Here is a 15,377-nt window from a genome sequence, read left to right as displayed (position 1 = left end):
ATATTAACCATTTGAAAGTAAGACCAAAATTAAGCAATTTATAGTTCCTTGCAAAATTATTCATATTAATTGAACCTTTATAACCAAAAACTCAAAGCAGACGGATTAGGGGTAACAATGTGGAAAGAATTGGGATATAAAACGACAGCTGAAAACTAACACTGTGAACCATGGATATGCTATTTGAAGAGATGTTATTGTAGAAAATAAATGTTGCTCTGTATCTGTTTCATTCATACTTAAACACTACTCCATATTAATCTATGACATGAAATCCCAATAAAATACAGCAACATTTGTGGTTCTAATGTGAAAAAAAGTGCAGTGGGTAAATACTTCTGCAAGGAACTTTACAATCATAATAAAAAATGTACAAACCTACCTCAGTTCTAAATTTAGATGCATATATAAGTACGTATAAAATAAGCTAAGATGATATCAAAGAACAAATGGAGAGTTTGACCACAAAGTAAACATGAAACTTTATTTGTTGTTTCAGAGGAGCTGGCGGGAGTTTTTTGAGAAGCAAAACCGAGCTGCGACAGTAATCCAGACGGCGTGGCGTATTTCTCAGTCACTAGACCTCAAGGACCATGAAAATTGTTCCAGTTCTCTGCCTGGAGCCAGGTACTATAGGAGCCTGTATATTTAGTATTTACAATCAGTCATATTTTTGGAGGGATAATTTCTGGTAATTTAAATGATTTTGGTTTACTGTTGATGCAAACATTTTCTCTTAAAATCAGAACACTAATCAAGATAATTTTCTGTTTTGTTTATAAATGAATAAGATTTTAATGCAGATGTAGAATACACTATTGAAAAGTGTATTCAGTACATGTTATGGCTGTCTTTCCATGAATTACTGCACCACTGCAGCAAAGCATGGATGAAATCAGCCTGGTCTGCATTGTTTGGTTTGGTCTTTATCATTTTTCTTTTGACAATTTATAGGTCAGGGTAATTTGCTGGCAAGTCAAGCACAATAATAATAATAATAATAATAATAATAATAATAATAATAATAATAATAATAATAATAATAATAATATGGTTATTCAAGTAGATTTTCATAGTTTTGGTGGAATTAGAATTTTCTAACAAAGCTTAATCTGTATCTCTCTAGAGATTGTCAGCAGAGGAAAGCATAAAGTGCTCTAAAATGTCCCAGTAGGCAGGTATTGGTGAGAAAGATTTCAAAATATTGGCAGTTAATATCAGTCAATACCCATAATTATAATTTATTTTGTTTTAAATATCTGAAGTGTTGTTTTTTTTTGTTTGTTTGTTTTATTCAGTTTTCACTTCAAGTTGTTGTTTTTTTTTTATTTTTAAGCAGTTTTGAGGCACTGTGGCAAAACCTTAAATTGCTGCTGCACAAGTCACTCCACAGGTTGTTGCTAGGTAACCAAAGAATAAGTGAGTGAGTTGCTAGGTAACCAGAGACTGAGTTAGCGAGTTGATCCGACCAACCTTGGTTAGCTTGCCTTCACTTCAAAAACACAAAATCTTACCAAGTATTTTTATCTAGTTTCTAGTGCAAATATTTTAGTACACTTGAAATAAGATAAAAACTAATTTACAGGAAATTTTTCAACAAGAAATGTGAGCTTTAGTTTTATCTTAATGTACACTAAAATATTTGCACTAGAAACTAGACTCTTTACTTGTTAACTGATGAAAAGCTTGAGTCAAACTTCTGTCACGTGGGTCTGATTTGATGCTTCTTGCCAACAGTCCAATGAAACATAATTTGAAGAGGCAGCAAAACTTGGAGATCCAGTCGCCAGAGCCAGCCAACAACCAGGCCACAAAGGAGAACGAGAGCAAGCAGATAGGCGACAGCAAAGCGTCTGTTCCCCAGCCGAACAAGCAGATAGGCGACAGCAAAGCGTCTGTTCCCCAGCCGAACAAGCAGATAGGCGACGGCAAAGCGTCTGTTCCCCAGCTGAACAGACCCTTCTCCGTCCCCCTGGACCCCAAAGCTGGCAGCAGTAACCCTGCAATGTGCAAGCAATACATGGGCAACGACAGAATGAGGGAGAGATCCAGTGAAGATGATCTGACTGACGTATCAAGTCCTGAAGTACATCGAAGAAGAGATAGGAGAGATGACATGTTGTAAGTTTTATTGTGTTTGCCATAAACATGCAACCCTTCTCTAAATATTTTGTCTGCTACAGTATAGATGCTATTTCCTATCTTGGCATTTATGCTCCCATTTTTACAAATACATCAACGTTCACAGCTAAGCAAAAAAGTAGATTTTGTTTTACATTATGTCTTCGAGGTATGTATCACTTTAGATGCATTCCAGGGTTGAGTAGTGTGTGTGTTTTGGGATCAAAGATGTGGAATAATGCATCGTTTTGCTCAGAGGAGGGAAGAGTACACAAAAAATGTACTAAGTATAGAGTAGCACTACGTTAACATATATTTACTCAGGTAAAATTAAAAAGTAACCTTTCAAGAAGTTATTCAAATGAGAGTAAAAAAGTATTTGATATAAAGGTTACTCAAGTACAGAATAATTGATCATAAAATCAGATTCAATGTCATCAGATAAGCTAAAAAATATAAAATTATGCACAAATTTTGATATCTTTAAGGCTAAAATTAAAGCACTAGTGCAAACAAATAAAATAATTACAAAATAAAAAAAGTTTACTTTTTTTTTCTAAATAAAACCTATGAAACTAGTACTTGTAGTGAGCAGAGTACTTCCAATGACATTATATTGTGTTTTATTCACTTGGCCTCCAACAGGCTCAGCAGATAGAAAACATTAGAACAACAAAGCCTGTGTACAACCAAGAAGTCTCCATTAACATAAAGTATAGACTTGTGTCCTCATCTGATGCAGTTTTGGTTAAAATAAATTCAGTAAAGTTGTTCACAACAGACAGAATATCCTAAAATTTTATTCAAGTTGAGCAGCAGTACTTCATAATAATATTACTCAAGTAATATTTGACTGTTGCTCATGGGGAGAGACATTTCAGGATCTAAAACTAAGAAAAAAATTAAGCAACCTACTTGCATACTGGATTTGGACTGTTGGATGTTAAATTCATGAGCAGTAAATATTGTGCTATTAGAGTATTGGACCAAAGAAAGCGAGGCAGATGCAAGCTTTTAAAATTGTGACGCTTTTTATGGGTCAAATAGACTCAAAAAACAGCAGCTGCGCAGGATTGGGCCTAACAAATTTTTTATCAGGGGGCCCAAGATTCCTGGTGGCGCTCCTGGTTACTACCCACCTCTGATTTTGCTACTTTACTTTTCCTGTGTTGTCACCATTTAATGTTCTTTATTTTGTCACTTTAAAGAATCAGCTGAAATCTGAAAAAAAGTTTTCACTGTGTTTTTTGTTTCATTCTCAAATAAAAAGAAAAAGTCGTAAAGCAGTTTCTGTTGATGAACTGTCGAGCTCCTCTGGCTGCGAAAGCTCCTCCAGTCCCCAAATGGTAAGCTTTGCATTTGTAATATTTCATAATTTAGAGCATGCATCAAAGGTCAAGCGTGGATGTTTTCTCTCTCCTCTTCTGTGTTATTCATAACATGTTTGTTGGTTTGTAATAGACCTCTCTGTGTTCAGGACGCTAAGTTTTGTCATGAAGACAAACTCCTAAATGGAGGTTTAAAGTGTGTAGCGTCATCCCAGTTTGAGCCTTGTCCCTTTCTCTGGCCCTGTCAGGGAAGGGTTCGTCTCCGCAAGCCGAAAAAACACAAGCGGCGCTTAGCCTACGCCCGCAGCGGTTTGGTGCATAACTTTGGGGGCTCCAAGGAGAATGAGTACTGGAACTTTCCACTGCCTCCTATCAGCCCCACTGTGTCCACCCTGACGGGCTCAGCCAGTGTCATGGATGTCTGGCCCCTCAATTCCCAGGTCAAGGTACTGACCTAAAGGGAAGCTTCACTCCCACCACTCTCCTCTTAACAACGGCCCTGCATGCAAACGTCCCATGTGGACTCGCTGGATACCTTGCATTATTCTTGGAGCTCTATCTTTCACTCAAGTGGAACATGAGCGGCTGCTTTCCAGAACTTTGGAAACGTCGAAGTCCATTTCCAGTGCTCTTTTCTGAACTTTTCGTCTTTCTGACTTGAGCACCAGAGTCAGCAGGCACAGATTAGGTCTGCGCAGAATGACAAGTAGCTTTGATAATTAAAATGTACTTAATAAAATGTTACAAACGTTACTTGTTTCAAACAGACATTAAAAAGTAAAAACAGAAAAAAATTACAAGACAAATGCAATTTTACACAATTTGTTTGAAAAGGAGCTGGTAGAAGAGAAGAGCTTATAACATCAACATTTTAGTCTCCCCACACCAGATAAACCCTTGAATAATTCCCACATTAAATGATGCTTAAACCTCATGTTCTCATTGTTGACAATACATTTATTTACACATTTGTAACAACAATAGCTATTTTGGCCTTTGAGAAACCCATCCTATAGCATATTTCCAGTTTTTAAGCTGGTTTATATTTGTGTTTAGTCCATCTATTCCCCACACTTGTATACAAAAACTCTTTTTAGTTGTTCTGATATGTTGTTGATGTAAATTATAGCCCCCTGTCTGTCACAAAACATTTTTTGGAATATTATCAAACATTGTTGGATAGGTTTTGCTTTTTCACACTACAAAAACATAAAAAGTTACCAAGTATTTTTGGTCTAGTTTCTTGTAAAAAGATGTTTTCCCATGTTGCAAGTGAAATAGTCTGTGGAACTAGAACTTTTTTAATAAATATCAAGGAATTACTGACTTAATAAAAGCTCCTATGTATCTTGCTGAAAAGTTACTTATAAGTTAACTTCGTTTAGTTTCAAGTGTTAAGTTATTTGTATGAGAATTGAGACAAAAAAATACTTGGTAAGATTTTTGTGTTTTTGCAGTGTGTTGTACTTCTGTACGTTTGATTTAATTCAGCTCTTTCAGATATTTTAAAGTCTTACTAAATTAGCTGACATAGATGTACATTACCATGCTTGGTCTGTGTTTTGTTTCCAAGCAGCCATATTGTAAAACACAACAAAATCAGTACTATAAAAGTGAAAAATAGTAAGTATTACTAACCTGTTTCTGCACAAATAACACCTTCATGGAGATTGTAAAAAAATCTGCTGGTGGGAGGAAACTATCTTTGCATGACGGACGGAGATGGTGTAGTTCTGTTTTATTTCCTGGTCTGGGTTGCGGTTCTGGTGGAGGAGCTGCTGGTAAAAACAACTGAGGCAGCAAAGTGGAGTGGGAAAACATGAACTTCCAGTTGAGAAATGAACGAGGACTGCTTAAGTTTTCAGATTGGGATTTTTGTTCATCGCTTCTGTACTTTAACTTGCAGAATATTTGTGTTCTCTTGTTCCTACAGATGGTATCAGAACCGGACTGTTCAAGGCACAGCCTTCCAGCCAGATCAGGCTGTGAAGACACCGATCTTCAAGGCTCAAACCAATCACTTACGACTCCTGAGAAGTAAAATAATTTGCTTTATTTAATTATTCCAACATTTGAGTTAAAAATTATATAATATTTATGTGATGCCGTACAAAATTTACTCAAACGATCATCTTTTGCAGGATTGGGTTTTTTGGTAAACTCCTGGGGAGACGGCCACACAAATCTTCAAACACTGAATCTCCATTTGATAAAGCTGGTAAATCTTCAATTTGAGTTATTTGAATACTGATGGCTTATGCACAGCTCCAGTAAATATTTTATCTTTTGCATAACTTTGACCAATTCTATTTTAGCTAAAACACAACATTAAGATGCATGGTCAGATTGAATGGTATGAGGTAGAAAATGACCACAAATCAATTTACATTTTATCAACATGTTTCCATCTCGCAGAATTTTTACAAACTCCACCTCCCCAAGTTTCTTTTTATATCTCTAGAAACTGCTATCGGGACTTAGACTAATGTTCATATCTTCTTTCCTGAATTTAAGAATTACCTTAAATTTTTCACTTGTCATTTTCTTCCTAACTCTCTTTTCTAGCTCTCTTTTCTTCCTCTGAACTATATTCTTCCAAACTTCACTTTCTATTCTGGCTACCAGTCTCTCTATCCTCTTTCAAAACTTTTTCCTTACATCTACCTCTTCCTCTATCTACTGGAGTCAATTCATCAAAATCCATATCATCATCATCACCACCTCCATCTACCTTAGTTGTCATCCCAAACCAGTCACAATCCAGTTTATGCCAACCGCCAAAAACACAAAACAAAATCGTCGAACCCCGATGCTGATCTAGCCAGCGTCTTCCCGTTCCAACTCCCAGAATCGACCAACTCAGCGCTCAATGAGGCGTCTACGTATATGATGTCTACAGGTCTGAAGAGCGTGACGTCAATAGAGAAATAGTTGCACGGAAACAAACAAATGCATTTATGACACATTATGTCACATGTATTTGTACATATATTTTTTTTTTTTTGATAGATTTTTGCCACAAGTTTCTCGTGTTTGAACACATATTGTCTCATGTCATGTCTCTCATCTCCAGTAACGTTGCCTAGATTTACCCCACAACCTTACCACATGGCTAGTTCCAATGAATCAAGGGTCCAGCGAAAATTTCCTCAAATCAGCCGAGCCACGCGAGCGCTTCAGGCAGACGCATCTCTGGAGCGAGAAATCACCGATCCCAATGAACTACGACACCTTGATGAGTTCCTTGGGAATCAGGTGCGATAACCGCTTAGCAGCTTTGGTTTTGAGACGAATAGCTTGAGACCCGTTTTGTGCTGCTCTTTGAATTATTCTCCTGCATCCCGTTACCTTGTAATTTATAATTTCATCACTTTGTCAGGTGAATGAGCTGCAGTCAAGAGTGAAAGAACTGTCCATAACGGAGGGCATTTTCCTCTCTGCCACTATGGAGTTCAGGGAAACCATCAAAAGCATGTACTCCTTACAAGTAAGTCTCTTTTAAGATTTTCTAGTTGTTTCTTTTTGTTTTTATTTAACAAATTCTTATAAATGTTTCGACCCACAGAAGCCCAAAGTTTGCTACAAAAGCCTAATGAATGGCTACCGTAACAAAGTGAGTGCATTGGCAGGACGAGGTAAGCAGTCAGAGGTCTCTCTGGTGGTCAACTTGTTCCAGTCTGTGCTGGACGGATTCATCAGAGCCGAAAAAAAACGAGGGGAGTCCGAACCAGCCAAGGTAGATATTATGTTTTCAATGTTTTCATTTATCAATCTTAAAACCATGGAGAAAGTAAAGGTCTTTTGTAAGTTCTCTCAGAAAATTATCTTCTCCCTTCATTCAGACTACCAGGACGGGAAAGAAGAGGAAGACAAATGAGAAATGTGTAAGTTAAACATCTTCCCTGAGTTTATTCCTAATGAACATGTTGAAAAAACTGAAGTTGTTTCTGTCATTTTTGTGTCTGCAGATTGATAATCCTCTGGATCATCTATTCAGCACATACCAGGTGAACATCATGCAGTCGTGTGACTTGTGTAATTCCTTCATCTGGGGAATGGAGAAAGCTTGCATGTGCAGCGGTGAGTAGACAATCTGTATATAATATCTCTGTTTTTAAAGCATGCAAACACAAGTAAATGTCCTCCTACCTTATTGGTAGACCTGGTCAAAATTTGTAGAAAGTTATAAAATAAGTTAGTGTTTTATTGCTATTATGTGATCTCACACTGGAACGTTTTGAAGAATCAACATTTTAGTACATTTATTGTTGATGGGGAAACACAAGAAATGTCAATGTTTTGGCTTTGGACTATATTAATTTCTCAATTGATACTACCTGAGAAATTAATATTAGCAAAATCCTTGGTGCCATAATTCATGGAGCTCCTATAAATTCTTATAAAACAAATGTCAACGATCTATACTTTTTATTTAATTAGTTTTTTTTCTTTTGAATTTTTTTAAGTTGATTTGATTGTAGGGAAACTTACAATTGGAATTCAATGATTTGCAGTTTTTCTGGCTCATTTGACGCTGTTCAAAATGGGAAAGGCGAGAGAGCATGCAGTGCAAGTCGGAAAAATGTGTTGGTTAATTTTACCACCATGTGCAGTGAGGGAGGAGGTAATAACAGTAACCCAGTGGATTTCTAGTGAATGACCATCACTAACTGGACTGATGGAAATATTGTGAATTAACTCAGTTTCCACAAAAGTAATTATTTACATTTGCATAAACTTTTCTTCAATTTTAATTAAGTACTCCATATTGAGCACAAGTGTTTTCTCACAAGCGATGAGTCTATTTGTCATGATTTGGTGGTTTGGTGAGGTGAGGGAAGACGCAGGCAGGACCCAGGTTGTAGACAAAATGTTGAATTTAATAATAAATGTACAGTCCAGTAAACAGGCAGCAGCACGGTGAGCGGAGATAGGCTAACCCTGGTAGCAACTGAACAGGAAACAACTGCTTAGAGAGCTGACGCCAACATAGGACTTAACAAATCTACTATGACGACTTACTACAGTTTAACCGACTCAGGACTACACAGTTCTACTGAATGACTAACTGAAACAGGCTGGTACAAAGACCTAGACAAATGACATACAACGAGGATCCGACAAGGACAAAGACAACAGGTGGGTTTAAATACACAGAGGGTAATCAGGGAACTCGACACCGCTGGGAACAATCAACAGGGAAGACAGGACAGAGACTCAGGGAAACAGGACTAAACACAGAAAATCTCAAAATAACTACACAGAAAAACACGGATCACAACACTATTAGTCTCATTGCTTTGCTCTGATGAGACTAATGGACACACATCCAGGCATGAATACTAAAAAAAGTGAATTATGGCGGAGGATGTGTGATGCTGTGGGCTTTAGGCAGCTTGTTAGAGTGAAACATGAGAACATTTTCAATAAAACTCTAGTGTCTTTCAGCAGTTTAATGGTCTAAAGGACAAGGCCACATTATCACAGAAACGGACTGGACATAAAGTCAACAAACATTTATGGTTATTTCAATTCATGGACTTAATTCTGAAGAAAACACGTGAGATGAATGGAAAAGAAAAAAGAGAAGAAATGACTTTTGTGTGAAGAGAAATGGTCAAAGATCCCTTCCTGTCTGTGCATCAGCTGGGTTGTTGATACATGTGGATACTAGACTTTCCATAAATCAATGTTTTGGCTTCAGATTATTTTTCCCACTTAGCAAATTGGAATTTTAAAAATGTCTGTGTGAGCTTGTGCTCCAGTGAGAACAGACTGTTTATATTTTTATGTAATACTAGAGGTCGTCTGTTTCCATTTTAGCCTGCAAGTTTGTTTGTCACAAGAAATGTCTAGACAAAATCATCACAGACTGCTCAACACGGCGTTCCAGGATGGTGAGAGCTCAACCTTTTTAAAAACCTATTAAATCTTTATCAGTGGATTATTTTCCTTTTCTCCAATGTTCTTGTTAGAATAACTCCTGCTGGTATTTATTTGTGTCAGGATGACAGCGTGCCAGGCTCACTACACTTTGGAGTTCAAGTGTGCGTCCTGACCAGTAAGACCAACCCAGTGCCCAAGGTGGTGGAGTTGTTGTTGATCTATGTGGAGCTGAACGGCCTCTACACCGAGGGCATTTACCGAAAGTCTGGAGCAGCCTGCCGAGCGAAGGAGCTACACCAGATTCTGCAGACTGGTGAGAATGTTTCCACACACGAGCATTTTAACTTTTTTCTTTTTTCTTACATTAGTCAGCGCAGTTGGAGTTAACTTAAAAATAAAAAATTGTATAAGTACTTAATTTATTTTCTTATTTTGTTTTAAGGTCCTCGTTCTATTCTTCAGTAACGAGCCACTTTGTTGTTTATTTTTTTCCTTTTTACCTTAATTTAAAGAGATAAAACAAATGAACTAAATAAAATAATGTTAGGTATCTAAAAACTTGCCTGTCATAGTTTATCCTGATTTTTGACACATAAATACCATATTTGCATTTTCTATGATTATTTTCACAGAAATGAATGCAAAATGCTAAGAATAAATAAAAATTTAAGCACTACTTATTTGAGAATAAATTTTTCTCTCTAAAATAAATAACTATAAAAATGCATATTTATATATTAATAGAAATTATTATATATAGGCATATGATTTATGCATTTATATAATTAATAATAATATAAATCATATGCATTTGGAATTTTAAAACTTGAAAATTATTTGGTTTGATATTAATAATTTAATTTTTTATAAACAATATAATTTTGGAATTTTGCAAAAGTAACTAAAGCTTCATTTGTTTTTTGGGGGTGCGGGGGGGGGGGGGGGGGGTTAATTGATTTTTCTCCTATATGTGAAATGTTGTAAAGTTAAATATTTTTTAAGTTAAAGTTTTGTCTCTAATCTTGCTCCATCAGATCCTGAAAATGCCTGTTTGGATAACTACCCCATCCACACCATCACCGGCCTCGTCAAGCGCTGGCTTAGAGAGCTTCCTGAACCCCTCATGACATTTTCTCTCTACAACGACTTCCTGCATGCTGCCGGTGACAGAACATTTACATATTTTACGTTTTGTTTGTAAGCTTGTTTTGCAATTCAGATAATTTGAACTCCCCTTTTCCTCAACATGCAGAGCTGCCAGAGAATCAGGAAAGAATAAGGGCTGTATACCAAAAGGTCGATGAGCTTCCTCCCGCTAATTACAACACTTTGGAGCGGCTTATTTTCCACCTTGTCAAGTAAGCAGACGCTTGCTTCTCATTTAAGTGATTAAAGCCTAAGATTTTAACTAGTTTCTGCTTCAGGGTCGCAAAGGAAGAGAAGCACAACAAGATGTCACCAACATCTCTGGCTATTGTGTTTGCTCCCTGCATCCTGCGCTCAGCTGATATAAGTGACCCTTTACTTTGTATGAAGGATGTGCCCAAAAGTACCCTGTATGTAACCATTCCAGCACACTACTGTCACCTGTAATCCTGGTATGGTTTATGTAATGACTTACAATAAGTGTTTGTAAAACGTAATGTTTTATGCAGGTGTTTGGAGATCCTGATCAACGAGCAGCTGAGGCGCTACAACGAGAAGATGCAAGACATCCAGGAGCTGGAATATGCCGAGGCCCAGGCTGTCCATAAACTCAAACTAAGGAGACAAAACACGGTGAGACCACAGAGGCACAACCAAAAATGCCTCGGATTGTAATTTGAATTTCTGGAAACAATATCCTGATCTTGTCTGCATCCTTCTGACTGCATGCAATCAAAAAATATGCATCTTATCATTAGCATCTCTTTTTCTAAACGACTGTACAAAACTTCCACTTGCTGACAAAGACATTGTTCCCATCTTTGTCTAAATCAGTGACAAGCCTTCAGAAATTTTAATTTTAAGGGGGCAGTGTTTTGAAAAATCTATTTTTTAAGCTTTATATTATGTTATAATGTTATTACCTCATTAAAAATGTACATAGAGAGTTACATGCATGGTTGAGAAATCCTTCCATCTCTATGGCAACCATTCAACTGTGCAAAGCATCTGGGTGGCCCTGGCTCCGTCTTTGGGGTGCAGCTCCTACTTGGAGCGTCAGTTTTTAACCTTTCACAGAGAAGCCTTCCACTGCCCAGGCAGTCCAGGCGCGGAGCTGTGGGGGGAGGACTGGGGGGGCAGCTGCCCCCCGGCCCGGTCCCAGGTAGGTGCCCATGGGGGCCCGGGTCTGGAGGTCCAGGGAGGAATGGTTTCAAGCTGCTTTAATGTCTGATTATAGATGGAGAAAGTGCGCCCTCACCTGTTCAGAAAGGTGTATATAATGTTAAAGTCACTCTCCCTCAATGGAATATATAGCAGTCAGTCCCAATGACTGTTTGACTCACGGTTTAGCCAATGTGCTTCCTGGGTAAAAATGAAACGAGAGAGGCGGCCCAAAGCCCCCCTCCCCCCTCAACAGTTTTCAGAAGCGCAGGCGATACATGTGAGGGGCCCGGTCATTGGCCCCAGTCATTGGCCCTGCCCCCCGGCCTGACGCAGACTTGTTCCGCTAGTGCCACTGCCACACACCCACTCAGCTCCTTCAGACTAGCAGCAGCAACAATTAGCAAACACCTGGTTTAACTGTTCATCAGCTGATCTCATTATAAAAACGTTGTTAAAGGAAGAGGAGCAATGTTGTGGTGACCTCCTGAAGGCAGAGTTTCAGTAAGAGCTTTTAAAAGAGTTTTTGAAGAGATGGAGGTCTAATTTAAGTCTTTAAATTCCAAGGTCAAATTTTTTTTCAAGTCATAATTGATATATATAGCTTTGTTTTTACATGTTTACTGAATTGCATGGAAAATACATAATACTGCCCCTTTATTTTATTTGGGAGGGACATTTCACAATAATTTACATTTCTGTAAATGTGCCAGAATTGTCCAAGATGCTATTTTTCATTTGTTGTCCCTAAAGGTTCAACCCACAGCTGAGCAGAAGGTTCCACACACTCTGCAGACTGATGAGTCTGACAGCACCATCATAGAAAGAATAAAATCAATCAAGCAAGAGAAGTAAACACACACTGTTATTTTTTTATTCCTTAAATTGCTGAAATGAAAAGATTTGATGCAACATTGTGTGGTTGTTTTGTCTTTTCCTTGCAGGTTGGACATAGCGATCAGGTTACCTGAACTGGAGCAGGAACACTCGGACTCTGCATCATCAGTGAGCTCAGACAGCCTGGACCAACTGGGCGGCGTTGACTTGGAAGGTCAGTAGAAAGGTAAAGTACATCAACCTTCTTCTGGGTTTGTACAAATACTTCCCCCTTTTATCTTTTTGGCTTTTTTCATGTTGCAACAGCAAATTTAAGGTGATAAAGCAACGTATACATATTTGGAACAAAAGAAAAATATCTTAAAAAAATTGAAAACAAAAAATTGAAAACCGTGCCATACATTTGTGTCCTGACTCCTGACTTTTTATTCTGATGGCCCTTTACATGTCCAACATTTCTTGATCAGATTTAAATTTATTCAGATTAAATTATCTGAATGTATCATTTATACGAGCAAAGAATTAATTACATTCTCCAGGATTTATTCAGAGTAAAATCACTGACATGTGTAAAATGTATAACTCAGAAGAAGTTGTACTTCCAGAAATACCAGAAATTGTACACAAATTGTATACAAGTAAAGCTCTATTGATGTGGGATTAGTTTTACCACATGCTATTTGTAATGATTGCAGAGATTATCTGTGTTGTTAATCATGTCAGTAATTTGAAAAGTAAAAATTTAGTAAAAAATTATCCATCCATCCATCAAACTCCTGTGATGAAACTAATCCAAAGCGAACAGGCATCTCTGTGATTTGGACAGAAATAAGTGGGATCCAAAGTATGATTAGAACTTTTTTTTGTTTTCCTGATCCATTTTTATTTGCTTTTGGCTAAAAATGGAGGCTTTATTGAAAACCTTTTGGGTCCCACGCCAGTAAAACCCTATCGATCCGTAAATTACAGCATCAAAATCTCAGTCTTCAGCTATCCTGTGTGAAATATCATTATTCCATGATATTAAGTTGAAGTAGGAAGTATCTGTGTGGTTAAAAAAAAAAACTACTGGAAGTGTGTTTTAATGACCCGATTAAATGTAACCAGTTACTACTCACCTCGGCACGTGGTCACATTTTTTACATTTCCATTATAGTTAACATAGCAAACGATTAACTGTGACGTACTCATCCGTCTTCAGGCTGAAAGAAAATGTTCCAAGAGAAGAGTGGGGAATTTTTGTTTCTTAAAAAGCAAGAGATACTCGCACTGACCAAACACAGGCGTTCAACTCATTCTCTGATTCCTTTCTTTACGACTAATTCTAACCAATACCTTCTGAAGGTGTTAGCTTTCATTTTTGCTCAGTGGTGTGTTGAAATATCCGGTGTATCATCATGCTACGTCATTAAGCTATGCAGGATGTGAAAGCAGAAAGTGGTTAAAAAAGAGGGATGTTAGAGTTTCAGAATGTCAACTTCACACCCTCTGTAACCCAACAGATTTGATGAATTGGTTGGAATAAAAACAACTTCTTGTTTACTGTTTCTATAAATAACTACGGTCACACCAGACCAGGAAGTTCCTCATTATTACACATGTCAAAAATCTTTTCACTGAAGCTGCATCTCTGTTACCAGGAAAGGCGACGAAGTTGCCGAGAGCGCTGAGACCGAAATGCCCAGCTAAACCTGCGGACCTGGCGCAGACGGTCAGGAGTCGCGCTGCTCAAGACTCTCCCTCCTTAGACGACAAGCAGCAGCAGCTCACCAGCAAGACCTTTAATGGGAGCTTTGATGACCTGGACATCCCTTATATCGATGACGTTGAAGATTGAAGCTGACACTAATTCCACACGTTCTGATAATCTGAACACCTGAAAGCACTTTGTTTGACAGACTCTATTTGTCATTGCTGCTGAGAAGGACATCAGGCTGACCCGTTCTACCAGGGTTCTTATGCGACATGCTCACAACTATTTCTGATCTTTATATGGAGATTCTGCTAATTTCATCACTTTACAGAACATTTTGTAAAGGTGCTGACGGATTTGGACCAGTTCTCCTTAACAAACTGTAAAATCAATGTCCCCTTTTCTTTTCTCTTTTTGGTGGTTGTTTTGTTTGTAATTAAAAAATAACGTAGTAACTACACTGTAGATGCGCTAACATTGTACTCATATTCTGACACTGTGATCAAGAATCTCATGGAAAACCATGTATTTCTCTTTCTTTTTAAGTTACTTTTTTTAGTAGTTTGACATTAATTAATCTGAGACTTTTTGTAAAATAAATTCTGTCTTTATTTGAACTGTGCTTTTTGCCAAAATGTATAGGAATACATATATGTCTTAAAATTAAGCTGAGAAACTAAATAAATAAAATGTAATAAGATTGAAAATGAAATTATAATTAAATAATAAATAACTCACACATTTATTAGCCAAAAATGAAATATAAATATAAATCTTGCCACACAGCAATTGCTGACTTTGCCAGTGACTGACAACTTCCACGAGGGTATTAATTAATGGAAAGTTAAGTGGAAATAAAATGTGGTGGAAAATGTTGCATCCTTTGAAGGATTTAAAAGCAAATCCTACTCAAGAGTTTGTGGGACCCATGTTAGTCAGTGCTTCTTTTCAACTGAGAGTAGAGTCTGGAGGAAATGCGCTATTTGGTTGTGTCGTGCATGTTTAAGTTTCACTTTCAATTAAATAGTTAAATTAAGCTTTTAGGTGAATGTATGTCATGCACATGACATGCATTCATGCCTTTGTATCGATAGGCATGAATCTACGTCGAACCATGTTACATGTTATCTCTTTTGATAGTGAATATTTCCTTACTTCTTGCAAATGACAAAACATCATGTTTGCCTTCTTTCTAAACACAAGGG

The 15,377-nt window shown here is 37.4% G+C and overlaps 1 protein-coding gene across 4 annotated transcripts in view; it reads left to right on the top strand.

Moving 5' to 3' along the window:
- Positions 1 to 14,789, top strand: part of myo9b (myosin IXb) — a 41,209-nt gene extending 26,420 nt beyond the window's left edge. Inside the window, exons 22-41 of one of the 4 annotated variants that reach the window (XM_081598426.1) lie at positions 500 to 627; positions 1,738 to 2,121; positions 3,392 to 3,467; positions 3,698 to 3,889; positions 5,383 to 5,486; positions 5,591 to 5,667; positions 6,523 to 6,704; positions 6,829 to 6,936; positions 7,015 to 7,185; positions 7,292 to 7,333; positions 7,418 to 7,529; positions 9,273 to 9,346; positions 9,456 to 9,648; positions 10,370 to 10,498; positions 10,588 to 10,693; positions 10,760 to 10,891; positions 10,991 to 11,114; positions 12,396 to 12,493; positions 12,587 to 12,693; positions 14,120 to 14,789. In XM_081598426.1, coding sequence (XP_081454552.1) covers positions 500 to 627; positions 1,738 to 2,121; positions 3,392 to 3,467; positions 3,698 to 3,889; positions 5,383 to 5,486; positions 5,591 to 5,667; positions 6,523 to 6,704; positions 6,829 to 6,936; positions 7,015 to 7,185; positions 7,292 to 7,333; positions 7,418 to 7,529; positions 9,273 to 9,346; positions 9,456 to 9,648; positions 10,370 to 10,498; positions 10,588 to 10,693; positions 10,760 to 10,891; positions 10,991 to 11,114; positions 12,396 to 12,493; positions 12,587 to 12,693; positions 14,120 to 14,316 — 2,736 coding nt within the window. In that variant the 3' untranslated portion in view covers positions 14,317 to 14,789. Of the gene's footprint in view, positions 1 to 499; positions 628 to 1,737; positions 2,122 to 3,391; positions 3,468 to 3,697; positions 3,896 to 5,382; positions 5,487 to 5,590; positions 5,668 to 6,522; positions 6,705 to 6,828; positions 6,937 to 7,014; positions 7,186 to 7,291; positions 7,334 to 7,417; positions 7,530 to 9,272; positions 9,347 to 9,455; positions 9,649 to 10,369; positions 10,499 to 10,587; positions 10,694 to 10,759; positions 10,892 to 10,990; positions 11,115 to 12,395; positions 12,494 to 12,586; positions 12,706 to 14,119 lie in introns of all 4 variants that reach the window. The other 3 variants (XM_081598425.1, XM_081598427.1, XM_081598428.1) reach the window with 3 other exon arrangements.
- Positions 14,790 to 15,377: the final 588 nt, after the last annotated feature.

The sequence above is a fragment of the Poecilia reticulata genome, chromosome 17, assembly GCF_904066995.2.
Source record: "Poecilia reticulata chromosome 17, P_reticulata-male-v2, whole genome shotgun sequence".
Lineage (NCBI taxonomy): Eukaryota > Metazoa > Chordata > Actinopteri > Cyprinodontiformes > Poeciliidae > Poecilia > Poecilia reticulata.
This window is presented reverse-complemented; position numbering and strand designations above follow the sequence as displayed.